The 17,718-nt window shown below is 46.1% G+C and overlaps 1 protein-coding gene across 1 annotated transcript in view; it reads right to left on the bottom strand.

The window, feature by feature from the left end:
- TGM6 (transglutaminase 6) overlaps positions 1 to 17,718 on the bottom strand; it is an 88,650-nt gene that overhangs the window by 19,004 nt on the left and 51,928 nt on the right. Inside the window, exons 6-10 of the mRNA XM_006881669.1 lie at positions 16,575 to 16,752; positions 15,631 to 15,769; positions 12,600 to 12,703; positions 12,280 to 12,522; positions 10,764 to 11,105 (exon numbers count right to left, since the gene is read on the bottom strand). Of these exons, the coding sequence (XP_006881731.1) occupies positions 10,764 to 11,105; positions 12,280 to 12,522; positions 12,600 to 12,703; positions 15,631 to 15,769; positions 16,575 to 16,752 (1,006 nt within the window). The remainder of the gene's footprint in view (positions 1 to 10,763; positions 11,106 to 12,279; positions 12,523 to 12,599; positions 12,704 to 15,630; positions 15,770 to 16,574; positions 16,753 to 17,718) is intronic.

The following is a 17,718-nucleotide window of genomic DNA, read 5'->3' on the forward strand; positions in this document are numbered from 1 at the left end:
GGAGGGACAGCGCAGGATGGGAAGACCCTCTATGAGGTGGATTGATTTGGTGACTGGGGTAATCAGGATGGGTGTGTCAGAGGCAATGCGATTGGCACAGGCTAGAGCAGGGTTTAGGGCTGTTGTACATAGGCTCGCTATGAGTCGCAGATGACTCGACGGCACATAACAACAACAACCACCATTAAGCTCAAACCCCCAAACTCACTGCTTTTTAGTGGATGTTGTTGTTTTTGTTGCTGTGTACTACAGAGTTGGAACCGAACCATAGCTGACCCCTCTGGTGGGTTTTCAGAGACAATCGCATGGGAGGAAATTGCCCATCCTTCTCCCATGGAGCATCTGGTGGCCTCAAACCACGTGCCTTTAGGATTGTAGTGCAGCTTCTTGTCACTAGGCCACCAGAGTTCCCTTATCTAGTGGATACCGAGACCCAATGACCCTGTAGGACAGAGTGGAACTGCCCCATAGGGCTTCTAAGGATCTGCGCTAGGAAAGCAGACTGCCTCAGCTTTCTCTCGGGGTGGACAGAACTACTGACACTTTGTTTAGCAACTGAACGCTAACCCACAGGACCACCCAATTGTCGAAACATAGCGTTACCCACTCTCTGCTGGTCATTCTGAGTCATGGTGACCTTCATAGGGTAAAGGAGGCTGTAGATCTTTACAGGAGGAGACCATCCCTCTCTCTCCAAGGACCAGAGCTGCTGGATTTGAACCATTAATGTTTGGTTAGCGTACACGCTACGCCACGAGATCTCCGTAACAAGTTCAAACATAACTGATTTGAGCTGATCTGACCACACACAACCTGTAGGCAGATGGGTGAATCAGCAGAGTAAATGTTCTCTGAGGTTTGCCAACCCTGGCTTTGAACCCTGGCCTTGTCATTTCCCTACTGGGAAAGGCCTGGGTGAGGACTTACATGCCACAGACTTTATGCTACTGCATGTCCTAACTGTGTCACTTTGGAATCATTATTTTACCTTTGCATGAGAGTTTATAATCAGAGTTACCTGTTGTCACTGCTAGCTGCTGTCAAGTCGACTACAACTCATAGCGACTAGTCCCTCCCAATAACAGGACCAAAGGAGGTGAGATGGAGTTTCACCATCCTTGCCTCTAAGGAGCATTCTGGTTGTACCTTCTTCAAGAAAGATTTACTCTTTTGGCTCCACAGTACGTTCAACACTCTTACCCAACACCACAAATCAAAGGCATAAATTCTTTCTTGATCCTCCTCATTCAGAGTCCAACTTTCAGTTGCATATGTAACAACTGAAAATACCACATCTTGTATCAGGTGTACCTTAGTCTTTAAACTGACATCCTAGCGTCAGAGGCACCTACTATGTGTATAACTAAAGAAGTCTGAAAGTGGGGCCTTGAATTCCAATGTAACTCTTAGCATGAGTTTGGAATCTACATTAGATTTTTTAACAGCTGCCTTCCTAGCTGCAATTACTTTAACTTTGATGTTGACCTGATTCTGTACCCTAAAGTAAACAATTCTTTTCTCTGGGGTCAGGCAGATACAAGATGTAATAGCTTATGCCTGAAGGATTTTGATGTACAGCATTTGATGTACAGTAAGTCTTTACAATGAGCTCCTCAAAACAAACACAATTGAGGGAGCAAATTTAATAACAGATTACAAGAAAGGCCTGCCTTGTCATCGTTTTGAGACAATCCTATAATAACAGCGTATACCTTTAACCAATCATATAATCTCACGTACTTATTTTGGATCTATCCATGACAATTTCTTGCTTCTAGCTCTCTTGCTTTTAATTCTTCAGATGGTATTTCAGTCGATTATGAATTTTGTAACCTTTCCTTCTTCCTCCAATGCTGCAAGAAGGTACCCTTTCTCCTTGTCCGGTGGAGAGGCCATTTTCACTCTGTGACTATGGATGTGAACTGGGCCAGATCATGACTGTCTCTCAATAAAGCTCTTCGCTTTTAGTTAAGCAAACTCCACGATGTTGCTCTTTGCCATATCTTGGTATCAGTGATGGTGACTGAAGGTTCAGTCAGCTCCACCATGCAGATCTCTTTTGGGCTCACAACTCCACAAATTTCTCGAGTGTCACCCCAGCTAAATAAGCTCTTGATCTTGAGCCCCCTCTGTGCATGGGACTCTTCAAAGTAACTGAGGGATCCTAGATAATTTCCTTGTCTGTTTCATCTCGCCGTATCTGTTCCTAGTTCTTGCTTGCAAGATAAATGACCTTGTTTGTGTTTTTCTATCTCAGAACTTTTCAGGCATCCTGGAAGGCTTTCTTTCTATTTTAATTTGCTGAACTGGATAAGGACTGTCTCTATGTGCATTGATTAAGGGAAAGCATAAGTTTTTGTGCATTAAGAAGCGTGTTAGATGGTTGGTAAGGCAGAGAATGTCATGTCTTTAAGGTCAGACTGGACTGCTCTCAAGTACTCCAATTGGTTCCCTTGCTGATTCATATAATGGGATAAGAAAGCTCAAGTTCATTACAAGTCAAAATTGACCCATAGCTGATCCTCCAGTGGGTTTTCAGAGGCTGTAAACCATGTGGGAGGAGACTGGCCATTTTTTTCTCATGAAGCAGCTGGCGGATTTGAACTGTCTCCATTTTTGTTGGCAACACATCTCCTTAGCCACTAGGCCACCAGAGCTCCCTATACAATGGCTATTATTATTAGCATGCAATTACCAAGAGATTCTTTAGAAAGTCCACGGTAAACTTTGGAGCAAAGTTTGCGTGTCATGTTTGGACCAGGGTTCTTGGACAGGATCTGAACAATATCTCTGGTAATTTTAAGATGTTGTTGTTGTTGATTGCCATCGAGTCGAGCACAACTCATAGTGACCCTATGAACAAAAGACCTGAAGCCTTTCTATAATAATCGACATTTATCAAAGTTCATAGAGTTTTCAGAGGCATGCCACTCCTGCTTCCAAATCTGTCTTAAACTGGGAGCTCCACCAAACACTGTCCACCATGGGTAACCATTATGGCATTTGACACCCCAATGTCACAAAGTTCAGCATCACAGCAACTCCAGGTTACCTCAGTACAGCAAATTGACAGAAGTGATGTACCACTTAAAGGAATGTTCCTCCAAAATATAATAACAACCAACTTTAAATACAAAGGCCCTCCCTAAGGTCTTGTTGACTCTAAGAGGCTTAAATGGAAAAAAAAAGCACCAAAAAACCAAAATGTTGTTGTTGTTGTTATGTGCAGTTGAGTTGCCTGTGAATGTATAGTGACCCTCTACAGCAGCTCTGAACCCTTCCCTGTCCTGAGCCAGTCTCACTAATTTCGACACACCAAACCCCATTTCCCAGATACTGTATCAATCCATCTCATCCGGGGTCTTCCTTTCCTGAACTGTCCACCCACCCTTCCAACTATAATGTTCTTCTCCAAGGACTGGTTTCTCTTGGCCACATACCCAAAGTATGTGAGGCAGAGCTTCAAAATCCTAGCCTCTAAGGAGAGACTTGGTTTCACCCTCTCCAAGACAGGCCTATTTGTTTTCTTGGTAATCCATAGTTAACCTAAATAGAAATAACTTCAAATTATGTAGCTCCTTCTGTTTAGTGTTGTGCTATTTTAAGGGTATTATGCTGTTACTGATGATAACAAAATATTGAAGAAAAAAAAATCACAATGCAAAACACAGCCAGAGACTTTATAAGCGCATTATTGAAGTAGATTCAGGTATCCAGTGATTCTCTCTTAAGATGGTCTCCACTATGATGAGGTCTCTGGTGAGCTGCTTAGGAAAGTGCATGAGATTCTACCTGAGGGTTTAGTTTTAATCTAGAAAGAACATTCTATCTGGATTTCTCTTTTCCTTCTACCTCTGTGTTCAGCCATGTGGTTCCACAGGGTTGTGCTAAGCCTCAAAAGAATATAAAACGGCTCTTGCACCGATCTGATGAATTAGACTTTGAAAAACCTCTCTCAGAACCTTTAATGCAAATAAGTTCATTTAGAGAGTACACCAAAAATGATAAGTTGTTAATTTTGATTGGGATAACAAGGCTTTCGAAAGGAAATTATTCTAAATTACTTTCTCTGAGAAAAAAACCTTATGAAGCATGATTAAGAAAATAGAATTTTTCCTTCCAGTTTGTATATGAAATCAGATTATATTATTTCTTCAAGGAACTTATTCTGATGACTTTAATGACAGATAAATGAATTATATGAATTAGATAACCCAATATTTCCAAAGAATTAATGAAAGCAAATTCATTCTGACAAAAGGCTTCATCTTTCTGACAACCTTGAGAATGAAATCCTTCCAAATAACTTAAGGCAGATATTATGGAATATGTTATACTTAATGAGACAAGGTAATTTTCTTTTAAAGTAAGATTGGTAATTTCAGAATGAATAAAGACATAGAACAAGCATAGAGAAGAGGAAGAAAAATATTGAAAAAAAAAAAGGCTCTGGTATCTACTGTTCATGAAAAAAAGAACACAAATAGTTAGCTTGTTATACTAACAGCCCTTAAAGGTTTTGGACGTTTAACTATCTCTGGGTAGACAAAGGCTGTGTTAATTACTTTTGAAATTGCTCTGTTTTTCTCATTGACTAGTAAAATCTTACATGTTGTCCAGAAGTTTTATTACATCAATTTTCTTTAGTATTGCTACCATCTTTCTATAATTTTTATTATTCTCCTAGATAATAATACTGGAAAGGGTGAAATTTGTACCCCTTAGGGCTGTTTGTTTCCATGGGGAGGATCAAAGTGTCCAAAATGTAAAACCAAAACCCAGTTCTGGACCTTTTTCCTCGGTATTGTGGGTTTGAGTGGTTTTAGAATAATAGGCCAATACTTTAAACCATCCAGGTTATCCCCTCTATCCTGTTCTTGTTGTTGGGTATTGTAGAGTTGACACCGACCCATAGCTGACCCTCCAGGGGATTTCCAGAGTCAGGAAAATCATATGGGAGGAGATTGCCATCATTCTCCTGCAGAGCAGCTGGTGGATTTGAACCTAGTACTTTTGTGTTGGCAGCAGAGCTCCTTACAGAGCTGCTAGCCTAGGGTAGTCACTTAAAAGAAGCTTCCTTCCTCAGTATAGAGTTACTGACTTAAAACATGCTATTGGATGGCATGGGGAGCTCTGGTGGCCGAGTGCAGGAAACTGTGCTGCAATCTCAAAGGTAGGCAGTTCGAGGCCACCAGCTTGCTCCGTGGGAGAAAGATGGGCAATCTCCTTTTGTGCGATTATCTGCCTCTGAAATCCCACCAGGCGGTCAGATATGGGTTGGTTCCAACTCTATGGTACGCAACAATAGTAATTGAGTGGTAAGGGATAGCACAGAGTTCAGATTGATTGTTTGTAGGGTTGTTATGAATTGTACTTGACTGGAAGGCACCTAACAACACCAATATTCGAACAGTGTTGGAGAAGAGTACTGAATATCCCATGGACTGCCAAAAGGACACACAAATCGATCTTGGAGGCCATGCAACCATGATTCTCCTTAGAAGTAAAGACGGTGAAACTTCACCTCACATTCTTTGGGCACCTTGTCAGGAGGGATCAGTCCTTGAAAAAAGACGTCACACTGGGAAAGACAGAGTGTCAGAGAAAAAGAAACCCTCCACAAGATGGGTTGACACAGTGACCATAACAAACGAGGCTTGAGCATGTCAGTGGTTGTGAGGATGGTGCGGGGCAGGATGCAGATCTGTTGTTCCCAGGGTCGCTGTGAGTTGTAGTCCACTTAGTGGAACCTAACAACTACAACAAAGTTAGAACTGAATCTATCACTCTGGATGAAATAGCTGATAACACTGAAAATACTTAGAATCCTTGGCATTATAACTGGAATAAGAAATTGCTATATACAAATCTAATACATAAAAAACCCCTCAAAATACTAATATTTTGACCCAGAGAACAAACATGTTTCCAGGAAAGTAGCTCATGCATATTATTGACATTTATTCTGTCAAGAAACTTGAGTTCTTGCTTTATAGGTCTCCTAATAGTGTAACTCCACGCAGTGTTTGCTTGCTCTGTTCTGATGACTGCCTCCTGGTCCAAGTATAACTCCATGCAGAACAGAGCAAGGGAACACTGCACAGCTCAAAATTGAAAAGGGTGTATGACAGGGATGTGTCCTACTTCCATACTTTTTCAATCTATATGCAGAACAGATTATTCAGGAGGCTGGGTTCTATATGGAGAAACGTGGCATCAGGATTGGAGGAAGACTCATCAATAATCTGCATTATGCAGATAACACAACCCTGCTTGCTGAAACTGAGGAAGACCTGAAGTGCTTGCTGTGGAAAGTCAAGGACTGCAGCCTTCTGTATAGATTGAAACTCAATATCAAGAAAACAATGATTCTCACCACTGGGCTGATTGGCAGAATCATAATGGATGGTGAAGGGATTGAGATTATAAATAGCTTTGATTTGCTTGGCTTCACAATCTTCACACTCTTGGCACCAGCAGACAGGAAATGAAAAGATGTATTGCGTTAAAAAAAAAAAAGAAAAACAAAGATGTATTGCGTTGGGAGAGTCTGCTGTCAGAGACCTCTCCAAAGTACTCAAAAGCAATGATGTCAAACTGGAGACTAAGGTGCACCTGATACAGGCCATGGTCTTTGCAGTCATTTGTTATGAATCAGAGAGCTGGGCAATGACTAGGGATGATAGAAGGAGAATTGAAGCCTTTGACCTGTGTTGGAGAGGAGTATTGAATATAGCATGGACTACTAAGAGAACAAACAGGTTCATCCTAGAGAGGATTAAACCAAGCTGCTCCTTCGAGGCAAGGATTCTGAAGCTTTGTCTGACATACTTTGGACAATTTGCAAGGAGGGACTAGTCCTTGGAGAGGGACACCATGCTTGGGTGGGTGGAGGGACAGGGAAGGAAAGAAAGATCTTTGATGAGATGGATTGGTTCAGTGGCTCGGGTAATGGGGGTAGGTGTGTCAGAGACAATAAGATTGGCACAGGATAGAGCAGGGTTTAGGACTGTTGTACATAGGGTTGCTATGAGTAGCAGGCAACTTGATGGCATATAACAACAACAACAACAATAGTGTAACACCTAATTTGTTGTTGTGTACTGTTGAGTTGGGACTGACTCATAGCTGATCCTCCAGTGGGTTTTCAAAAGCAGTAAATCTCTCAGGAGAAGCTTGAGCATTCTCCCACAGAGCTGCTGATAGATTCAAACCACATACCTTTGGTTTGATAGCACAATTCCTTACCAATAAGCCAACTCTGAATGTGGCCCTACTCCGTGCTACCGGTTCATTAACAAGATCAACGAAAACTGTGCTCACTTCGGCAGCACATATACTAAAACAAGATCACTACAACTGTATGCTGAAGCAAGGCACGGTGAAGACACTAGATGGAGCCTGGCTATCAAAAAGTGCTTTTTGGTTATTAGAAAATTTGAGGGTATTAAATGTTCCAAAACAAACCAATCTCTAAAAGAGCTGTTGACCAGTCAGTAGAAGGAAGTACCTCACTTATATGTCATCAAAAGATTTTAAACCAAAAATCTATGATCAAAAGGAAGAAAATGTATGAGAGTTTGAAATGAGAGTAATATAGTTTGTGCAAATAGAGAAGTTGAAAAACAGAACTTTAAGTCCATTTAAAAGCCTTGACATGAGTCTGGAATCCATGTTGGATTTTCCAAAGCCACCTTTTCTGACTGGTTCCTTTAACCTCAATGCTGACCTAAACTTATCCTCTTAAAAAAACCCCTTCCTTTTCTCCGTAGTCTGGCAGATGCAAAACCCACAGGGTATTGATGCACGGCATTATAGGTGCATATTTACAATGAGCCCTAGAAGCAGACACAATTGAAAAGGAATTTTTACTAATGCAACCCCAAACCTAATACTGTTGACTTGATCCCTCTGTCTGGTTTCTAAGGCTCGAAGTCTGTATAGGAGGAGACTGCCCTTCTTTCTCCCATGAAGCAGTTGGTGGATTTGGACCCCAACCTCTCAGCCAGTAAAAATGCACACACTCAACTCTCTTTGTGATATCAGAGTTCCTTGCTAATGTTGCTACTCTGTGCTGTCAAGTCAGAACTGCCTCACAGCTGGCTCCCATGGGTTTTTAGAGGCTGTAAGTCACACGCGAGGAGACTGTCCATCTTTCTGTAACAGAGCATCTGTTGGATTTGAACTGAATACCTTTCCATTGGCAGTGCAACTCCTTGCCACTCGGCCGTCGGAGCTTCCACCTTACTAACAGGTTACTAGATGATTTCCTAGTACCATCCCATAATAAACTCACTATCTACCTTTAACCAATCACACCATCTCATTTATGTGTTACACATCTGGCCTTGCCAAGCTCTCACTTCTAGTTATCATTAACTTTCCTGACGGTCTTCTAGTCAATTATGAGTTTTGTGACCTTTAGTCCTCATCCACTGGTACAAGAATGTGTCCTTTTCTAATTATGGTGAGGGGCCATTTCTGCTCTGTGACACGGGACCTTCCCTGGCCTGGACCACATCAATCCCTCAGCAGATCTCTTTTGCTTTCATTCAAGTGGACTCTGGGATGTTACTATAGAGCATCTTCCTGGGGTGAGTTCCTCATCCGAGAGACGGAGCTACTCCCAGTGCCTCGCAGAAGCTGATTGCGGGTGGATTATTGCCGTTACATGTAATTTATACAACGTCACAGGCCGTCATCCTGTAAGTCTCAGGATAAGACCTTGCAGGTGTAAACACCTAATAAAAGAATCCATCCGCCTCATACTGATCACCTGTAGCCAGATGGGTGCCAGAATTTTTTTGGATGTAAAAAGGTAACAGAAGGCATATTCCCGATTTTATTAAATACTCCCAGAAGGTGTTTATTCCACTCAGTGTGTAAATATTCACCCTAATTGGGATAAATAAAGGCTATAAATGGCTTCAAAGCTGGGTCACTTTGACATAAAACATTTGTGGGCTCTTTTTAACTCAGTCAAAGAAAAAACTGGCAACAGATACATTACTTCAAACTTAAGGGTTTTTCCTTACCCAAGAAACCTAAATTCAATGGTAAAAGCCTGAACCCCAAAACGGCAAAGCTTTTAACTTGCCTCACCCCTTGGCGTTAGGGAGTGTTAATAAGAAAGAACTCTGGTGGCCTAGGGAGTTGTGTTGCCAGTGCAAAGGAGCACAGTTTGAAACCACCATCTGCTCCTTGGGAGAAAGATAGGCAGTCTCTTCCTGTGAGATTTACAGCCTCTGAAAATCTACTTGGGAGTGGTGGTGTAAATTTGTACTTTATGAGTGTTTTTAATAGAGAAAAGGGACCATGGGGGGCGCCATAGTTAAGTGCTAGCCTGTAAACCAGAAGGCTGGTTGATCCACCCGACCAGTGGCTCTGTGGGAGTAAAGACCTAGCCATCTGCTCCAATTCAGATTGTTGTTGTTGTTGTGTCCCATGGAGTCAGAATCAACTCACAGCTGACCCTCCAGCAGGTAAAGTGTGACTCCCGCGGGAGGAGATGGCCCATCTTTCGAGGAGCAGCGGTGGATTTGAACCACATGCCTTTGGGTTGGCAGTACAACTCCTTACCACTAGGTCACCAGAGCTCCCTTCCGTTCAGATTACAGCCTGGGAAACTCTCTGGGGGCAGTGTTGCTCTGTTTTTTGTGGGGTGACCGAGAGGGTCCAGTCATGGGAAAAGGACATCATGCATGAGAAAGCAGAGGGTCAGCGAAGGAGAGGAAGGTCCTCGGCAAGCTGGACTGACACGGTGAGGGCACCAACTGGTCGAAGCAAAGCCTAGACTGTGAGGCTGGCACAGGACCGGGCACCCCTTTGGCCTGTTGTACTTTGGCTGCTGTGAGTCAGATCCCACCTGATGTTCCCTAACAACAACAAGAGAGTCCAGAAGGAGCCCTGGTGGCAGAGTGCTTAAAGCAGTTGGCTGCTAATTGAAAGGCTGGTGATGCAAATTGACCAGCCTGCTTTGCAGGAGAGAGATGTGGCAATCCACTGCGAGAAACATTTGTTGTTGTTACGTGCATCGAGTCACTTGAGACTCACAGCAACCCTATGGACAACAGCCCTAAACACTGCTCTATCCCTTGCCAATCTTATTGTCTCTGACACACCTATCCCCATTACCCCAGTGACGGAATCAATCCATCTCCTGAGCTGTCCCTCCACCCTCCTAAGCATGACGTCCCTCTCCAAGGACCTAAGCATGACATCCCTCTCCAAGGACAGGTCCCTCCTTGCTTCATGTCCAAAGTATGTCAGACGGAACCTCAGGATTCTTGCCTCCCCTGGAAACTCTGTGGGACAGTTCTACTCTGTCCTACAGAGTCACTGTCACTTCAAATAGACTGCACTGCCGTGGACAAAAAAAAGTTTCCTTTTATGAGTTCTCTTGAGCCAACAGCACACAAGAACAATGGGGAAGAATGGGAAGGAGGGCTCTGCACATCGATGGAACGCTGCAAACCCGGTTGTGACAAGCGTGCTTGCTAATCACCAGTCAGTTCAGAGTTCATCTAACAGAACAAAACTTATGAGTCCATTTCCTTAGTTGTGAGTATTTTGTAAACAATAATTATGATTAACTGGGTCCTCCAGCCTCAGTCTTTTCGTCTGGAAAGTGGGGAGGGGAGGTCCATGGGCTCCCCACTGAGTACAGTACACAAGAATGACCTTCCCTGCCAGGAGATGAGGGATCGTGAGCAACCCCATCCCTGGGAGTGGACCTGAACAGGTCTCACTGGTGACACTCTTACCTCCCTCAGGCCCCAGCTGGACAGAGTGCGACTCACGCAGGATCTCGGCCACCGGCCGGCGAGTGTAGAGGATGGTGGCCCCGCTGAGGTTGACGCGGACCTTCTGTGATCGGGTTGTGAGGTTGGTCAGGCACAGGGCCAGGCTCAGGTCGTGGCCCAGGACAGGAGGCTCCAGCAGCTTGAACTTGCCCGTGACACTGGGCTTGGTGGCTGGCTCCAGGAGGTCCTCACGCCAGAGACCGCGTCCTCCAGCCCTGCGCACCCGGTCTCTCCGCCCGCGGGTTTCCACGCTGAACAGCTTCCTCACGGCCTTGCGATATACCTGTCTCTCCTTCCGGGACCCTGTGGGCACCTCACACGGTCAGAGCTGAGCACTGCTTCGAGCACTGCTTCCCCTCACCCTGCTCCCACCTCCTCTTCTCCCCTCTCTTTTCAGGGCAAGACAGTTACTCCAAGCACCTTAATCTACTGCCACTGTCCAGGGAACCCATGGGCCTCTCGACACCTCAGGTCATCGCCTTGGATTCTCACACTATTCACATAGTTTAATCCTTTTTTCAACAACGGTAAGTCAGGATATTGCACATAAACATACACACTTCCACGTTCTCTGACTACTGGGTCTGAGGCCTCATATAATAGCTGACTCTGATAGAGATAGACCTACATGAGTTAGGTCTGCATTAGAGCTTAACATTTGAAAAACAACAACTCTTTGCCACCGAGCTAGAACTGACTCATAGCTGAACCCTCCAGGGGTTTTCAGGGTCTGTAAACCCCACAGCAGGAGATTTACCCATCTATCTCCAGAAAAGTAGCTGGTGGATTTGAACTGAAGGCCTTTGGGTTGGCAGCACAACTCCTTACCCACTAGGCTACCAAAGGCTATGGTTATTAGGGGAGCTTTAAATCCATTTCTATTCTACACGCAGGCTCTGACACCATCTGCTCCTCTTTCTGACCTGCTGGTGTCTTAGTACTAAGCCAGTGCAGCACTCACTGTTTGTTGGCTGCTTTTCACTTACAGACATTCTAGTTTTGGTGGCTTAGTGGTAAGAGAACATGCTGCCATCCCAAATGGACATGGTTCAAATCCACTAGATGCTCCATGAGAAAAAGATAGGCAATCTCTTCCTGTGGGATTTACTGCCTCTGAAAATCTGCTGGAGGATCAGCTATGAGTTAGTTCAAAATTGATGGTATACAACAACAACAACAACATTGACTCCTAATAAGGAGTCCTTGGGTATCACAAATTAAGTGATGGGTTAATAACTGACAGTGCGAACCCACCCAGAGGTTGTATCTAAGAAGGTTTTAGCTGCCTCAAGGAAGTTTCCTCCATGAGCTTTACAGCCATCTGAAAACCCACCAGAGGGTCAGCTGTGAGGTAGTTCTGACCCCTGAGCAATGAGCTTGAGTTTATTGCCATTCCCGCATCTGTGACTGGATCTGGCCCCTGGCAGTGTGCTGTTACCCCGCTGACACCATGCAGAGGCTGCCTCGCTGCCCTTACCTTCTGGGTACTTGTAGAGGCCTGTGATGTCCACTCGGGAGTTGCTGCCCACCGCCTTGGTGCTGATGCACCTCCCGATCTTCCTGGGGTCCGAGTACACGCGTTCGTGGCTCTCATCATCATGCCACAGCCAGGTGATGTAGTCGGCGTTGACCTCCGCAAACACGAACGGGCCGTCGTGGGCCAGGTGCACGTCGCCCTCGCGGATGGCGGTGACCGAGGCCGGGCCACACCGGAATATGCCTGGGCACAAGGGGTGGGCATGGCCAGCGAGGGTCGGGAAGATGAGGGGCCTGGGGACCCACCTGCCCCGCCTGTACCTTCACTCTCCTCCTGGGGCGTGGCGTCCAGAACCTGCCAGCCATTGTAAGAGGGGCCCAGGTCCTTCCGGGCAAACCAGCTCTCGTTCCAGACATGGAAATTCCTGCCACAGACAGGGGACAGGTGAGGTGGCCTAGGATGAGCACAGGAACCCAAAGGAGAGAGTTCTCCTCCTGTGAGCCCTATCTGCGGCCTAGTTCTTGTACTTTGTTCACACACTTTTATAAGCACGTGTTAGCTGAATACCAAGAACTTGTCCAAGGCGCCATCAACACAACTATAAATTAGACAGGAATTAGATATCCTACTTTGTGCAGTTTATAAACAAATGGGACAGGTGAGGAGATAGACAACTCTATTAAGCTAGTGGATAAATAACATAAATACAAGTAACAATAAAAGCTATCGCAAAAGAGGAGCTTGAGGCAGAGGATAGCGGCTGGGGATGTGCTCCAGATAAACGACATCTAAATGGGACCTAAATGAGAAAGAGCAAGGTACGGGGAGAGTCAAGGGAACCGTGTTAGGGCAGAGGGAACGGCATGTGCGAATCTCCCAAGACCTGAAAACGTTTGGTGTGTTCAATGACCAGAAGGTGTGTGGGTGAGTCTGGGGGAAGGCAGGCCCATGGGGTTGGGACAGGCTTCAGCTTATGCACCCTCTGTGGGCTTCTCACACAGAAGAGATTGTATTCGGAAATTTCCCTGTCAAAGATGACAAGACCAGGGCAAGTGCCAGGAAGTGAATGCATCAGCACAGGGAGCAAATGGCAGAGGAGAGCCTGAGTTCCTCGTTGCCTGACTGCATCTTCACAGCTGACCCTGAAGGAAGAAACAGGCCTTGGGAAAATGGGAGACCTCTGGCCCCCTCGGTGGTGACAGATGGCAGCATTGGAAAGGAGTGGCTCTTGGTTCTGCATGAGACCATGGGCAGAATATGCTTTTTGATATTTCTCAGGGAGTGGGAGAGTGTTCCTTCAGGGATAGGGTGTGATAAGAACAGAGGAGAGGAGGAATGAGAAGAAAAGGGGGATAATCTGAGAGTGGAGGCTAGGTAGAGGAAAAGATACCAGGGCCTGTTCCCCTGGGGATGACGGATGGACGGACGCGAGGCTGTCTGTATGTCTGCAGTGTATGTTGCTGTTGAGTACCATCACCCGACTTTCCAGCAGGTTTTCAGAGGCAGGAAAATGCACAGCAGGAGGATGCCCCCTCTTTGGTGGATTTGAACCACATAACTTTGGGTTGGGAGCACAATTCCTTTCCATCAAGTCACCACAGCTCCCATCTGTGATGCATACTCTCTTCCCTAATCTTTTGGAAGTTGACCCAGATTTGCCTGGGTATGAACAGACATTCAGACAAGGTGATTCACCAAAGCCGTGTTTGTAAGAAGTGAAAGTTTAGAAGCAACTCAGATATCCATCCATATGGGATAGTAAAAATGATTTCTCCTCACCTCCCCAACCCCCGCTCCAATGCAACTAAGCAGTAGGGAGTTGTGGACGTGGAGTCCATAATCTCTGGTGGTTCAAATCACAGCCGTTCTGTGGGAGAAAGATGAACAATCTCCTTTTGATAGGTTTGTTGTTATTGTTGTTGTGTGCCATTGAGTCACCTGCAATTCATATCGACAACAGCCCTAAACCCTGCTCTATCCTGTGCCAATCTTATTGTCTCTGACACACCTACTCCCATTATCCCAGTCATTGAATCAATTCATCTCATTGAGGGTCTGCCTCTCTTGCACTATCCCTCCACCCTTCCAAGCATGATGTCTTTCTCCAAGGACTGGTCCCTCCTTGCAACATGTCCAAAGTATGCCAGACGAAGCTTCAGAATCCTTGCCTCCAAGGAGCAGCCTGGTTTCACCCTCTCTAGGATGAACTTGTTCTCCTAGCAGTCTGTGTTATATTCAATACTCTTCTCCAGGACCACAGCTCAAAGGCACCAATTCTCCTTCTATCATCCCTAGTCATTGTCCAGCTTTCTGATGCATAGCAAACTTGGAAACCCACTGGAGGGTCAGCTATGAGTCGGACTCAGTGACAGTGAGTTGGGTGAGGAAGATGCAGGACAGGTTCATATCCTGCTCTTCCATTCATTAGCTGTGTGATCTTCAGCTAGTTGCTTAACCTATCTGTGTTTGTGTTTCTTATTTATTCAAAGAGATACTACTTACTGATAAGGTTGTTTGGAGGGATGTGTGAGCTAATTCACAAACTACTTAGGACTGGGTCTGGTTGACTAGGTACTCATTTGCATGATGTTATTACTAAGACTTTAAATGTCTTAGACTAAAACTAAAGAAGCTCCTCCTATACTGGAATTGTTAAATGTATGAGGAAGAACGGATAGACATTTTGCTGGCAGGTGGGTGCGGAGGGGGACAGACACATGTCCTATTATCTGCTGAGCTTCTCTCTGAAAGGCTGTGTGAGAAGCTGGTGGTGTTCTGTCCCTGGAGAGAAGGACGAGAGCCTGGGGAAATGACGGGAAGAGTTCTCACTGTAAATGGTTTCATAGCTTTTGAATATTAACCTACACTATGAGTCTCCTGTTTTACAAAATGAGATGATAATGAACTTTTAAAGCACTGTTTGAAGAGTTTTGGCTTGTGCTCACTGAGGAGGAGGCTGTCTCCTACCTGGGCGGCCACAGCTCAGAGGCCCAGGCAGTAGATGGGGGAGCAGATGCTCCGTGCTGAGGTGACTTCCTGGGGAGCACGGGGCAGGCTCTGGTTCTCACAGAGCTCGGAGTTCAGAATCAGGTTCAAGGTCTAGGACCCCTTCTGCCTGTGGGTTCTGTGTGTGCAGATACTCCCTCTCTTCTCAGAAGAGGAGTGCTGTATCTAGGGACGCCCCCCTTTCCACCCAATGGCACAGGGTGCTCCCTGCTCCCCCAGAACAGGCTCAGACTCAGCAGGGGGCGGTTCTAGATCTGAATTTGTTCCTCCTCGGCTGTGATGTAGGACGAGGCCCTGATACACATGCTGGGCCTCAAACAGCCCCATCCAGTCCCCTCAACTCACCACATGCTGTCCTCCGTCAGGTCATCCAGCGTCCGCCCGTAGGAGTCCACGTATTTGTCTACACTCAGGTTCCTGTCCGTGTCATGGGCCGAGTTGAAGTTGGACACTACCCGAGTGGCAATCCCCAGGCACCTGAGGACTGGAGAGGAGGAGGCTGGAGAGGCTCAGGGACAGGCCAGGGCACTGGATTCGGAGATCGAGGTCTCCTCTGGCTGGCAGAGGCCCATTTCCAGGCCCACATCCTCCCTGTCTCCACTGGCCCGTCTCCTCTGATGGGCTGAGCCTCCTGTCCACCCTCGTCTGTGCATCCTTTCTGGCATCTCCTGGAGACTCTACTGTGTCCCCTGGTAGAGTAGACAGGACTGACACTGGTCAGCCACAGTGGCCACAGACTAGAGCCTGCTCTAGAGGAGAACCTGAGGCCTTGGGGTCCACATGATCAGCCCAAGGGCACACAGTGAGGCAGAGGCAGAGAGAGGTGGGATCCCAAAAAGAAAAGATCAGAAAGAATTTGAACAAACTATCTGCTCATCAGCCAAGTCTCCAGATAAAGACATGGATCATGAACAGATACGTGAGAAGCCAGAATCTCAGACAATGCTCTACTGTGAGAGGTTTAAACTGCACAGAGAAGCCCTGGGGAATGGGACACGATGGGAGGTAGGGGAAGGAAGTGAAGGCAGAGAAAAGCTGAGAGGGATGAGGCACCAGGGTGGGGAGGCTGTCTTCACAGAGTCCTCAGTCCCAGCTGATAGTTCAGATCAGAGACGGATCCCCAACTCACAAATTCATGTGTGAAAGAAGATGGTCATTTGAAACAAATTAAAACAAGTGGATTGTGATCTATGCAAAGGAAGAAAGCTCTGTGGGGGGCACAGGAGCTTCTTGCTGGGGGTGGGGTGAGGTGGGGGGATGGGGGGGTGGGATGGGAGTGGCGTGGGTACCTGTGCACATGACTCCAGCGAAGACCCAGCATTGGCCGTATTTGACTGGCTTGTACCTGCCCTTGAACCACTTCTGCAGGATGGCCACGCTGCCCTGCCAGTGCAGCGGGCTGGTACCACCGCCGTACTTGCCCTGCCACTGGCCTTGCACCACGCCCCGGTCATTGTTGCTGTTCACCTGGGAAGGAGGGCACGGGTCCACAAGCAGGCGGGGTTCCCGAGGTCACTGCCCAGCTCCCATCTGGAAGCTTCCCCACCCCATCTCCCACTGAAATCATCTCCTACTTGGGACTCACCTTTGATTTTTAAATAGTCTGAAAAATCAGGGCATGTTGAGTTAACATACTTGCTTTTTTGGTACTAATACTCGTTTCTAACGATCTCCTACTTGTATCCTCTGTTGTACAATTTTAGCATACCATTATTTAAGGAGTCTACCAGTTGGGACTCTTGCTGGTATGCTTCTAGAAGCAGCTAACATTTATTAAGTGTTTAGTAAGTGCCAGCACTGTCCCTAAGGGCTTGGTGTATATGATATTAACATGTCTGTAATTGATGCCTTTGAGCTGTGGTGCTGGAGAAGAGTATTGAGGGTACCATGGACTGCTAGGAAAACAAACAGATTCATCCTTAAAAGGGTCAAACCGGGCTGCTCCTTGGAGGCAAGGATTCTAAGGCTCCATCTAACATACTTTGGACATGATGCAAGGAGGGACAGGTCCTTGGAGAGGGACATCATGCTTGGTAGGGTGGAGGGACAGCGCAGAAGGGGAAGGCCCCCTATGAGGTGGATTGATTCAGTGACTGGGGTAATCGGAATGCGTGTGTTGGAGACAGTGCGATTGGCACAGGACAGAGCAGAGTTTAGGGATGTTGTACATAGGGTCTCTATGAGTCGTAAGCAACTCGATGGCACATAACAACAACAACAACAAACAACATGATTACAGCTTAGTTCTGCCATAACCAGGGTCCTCACAGCCCTTAGGGGCTGCAGTGAATGATGGACACAGTTTAGAGTGTATTTTTTTTTCCAGTTGATAAAATAAAAGCTCAGAGTAGGTAAGGGCCTTGTCCAAACACACAGCAAATTAGTAAAACGGTGACTTATGAACCCAGATCTTTAACTTGGGAGCCTGGACTC

The sequence above is a fragment of the Elephantulus edwardii genome, unplaced genomic scaffold (assembly GCF_000299155.1).
Source record: "Elephantulus edwardii isolate Elephantulus edwardi_28Jun2011 unplaced genomic scaffold, EleEdw1.0 scaffold00015, whole genome shotgun sequence".
Taxonomy (NCBI): domain Eukaryota; kingdom Metazoa; phylum Chordata; class Mammalia; order Macroscelidea; family Macroscelididae; genus Elephantulus; species Elephantulus edwardii.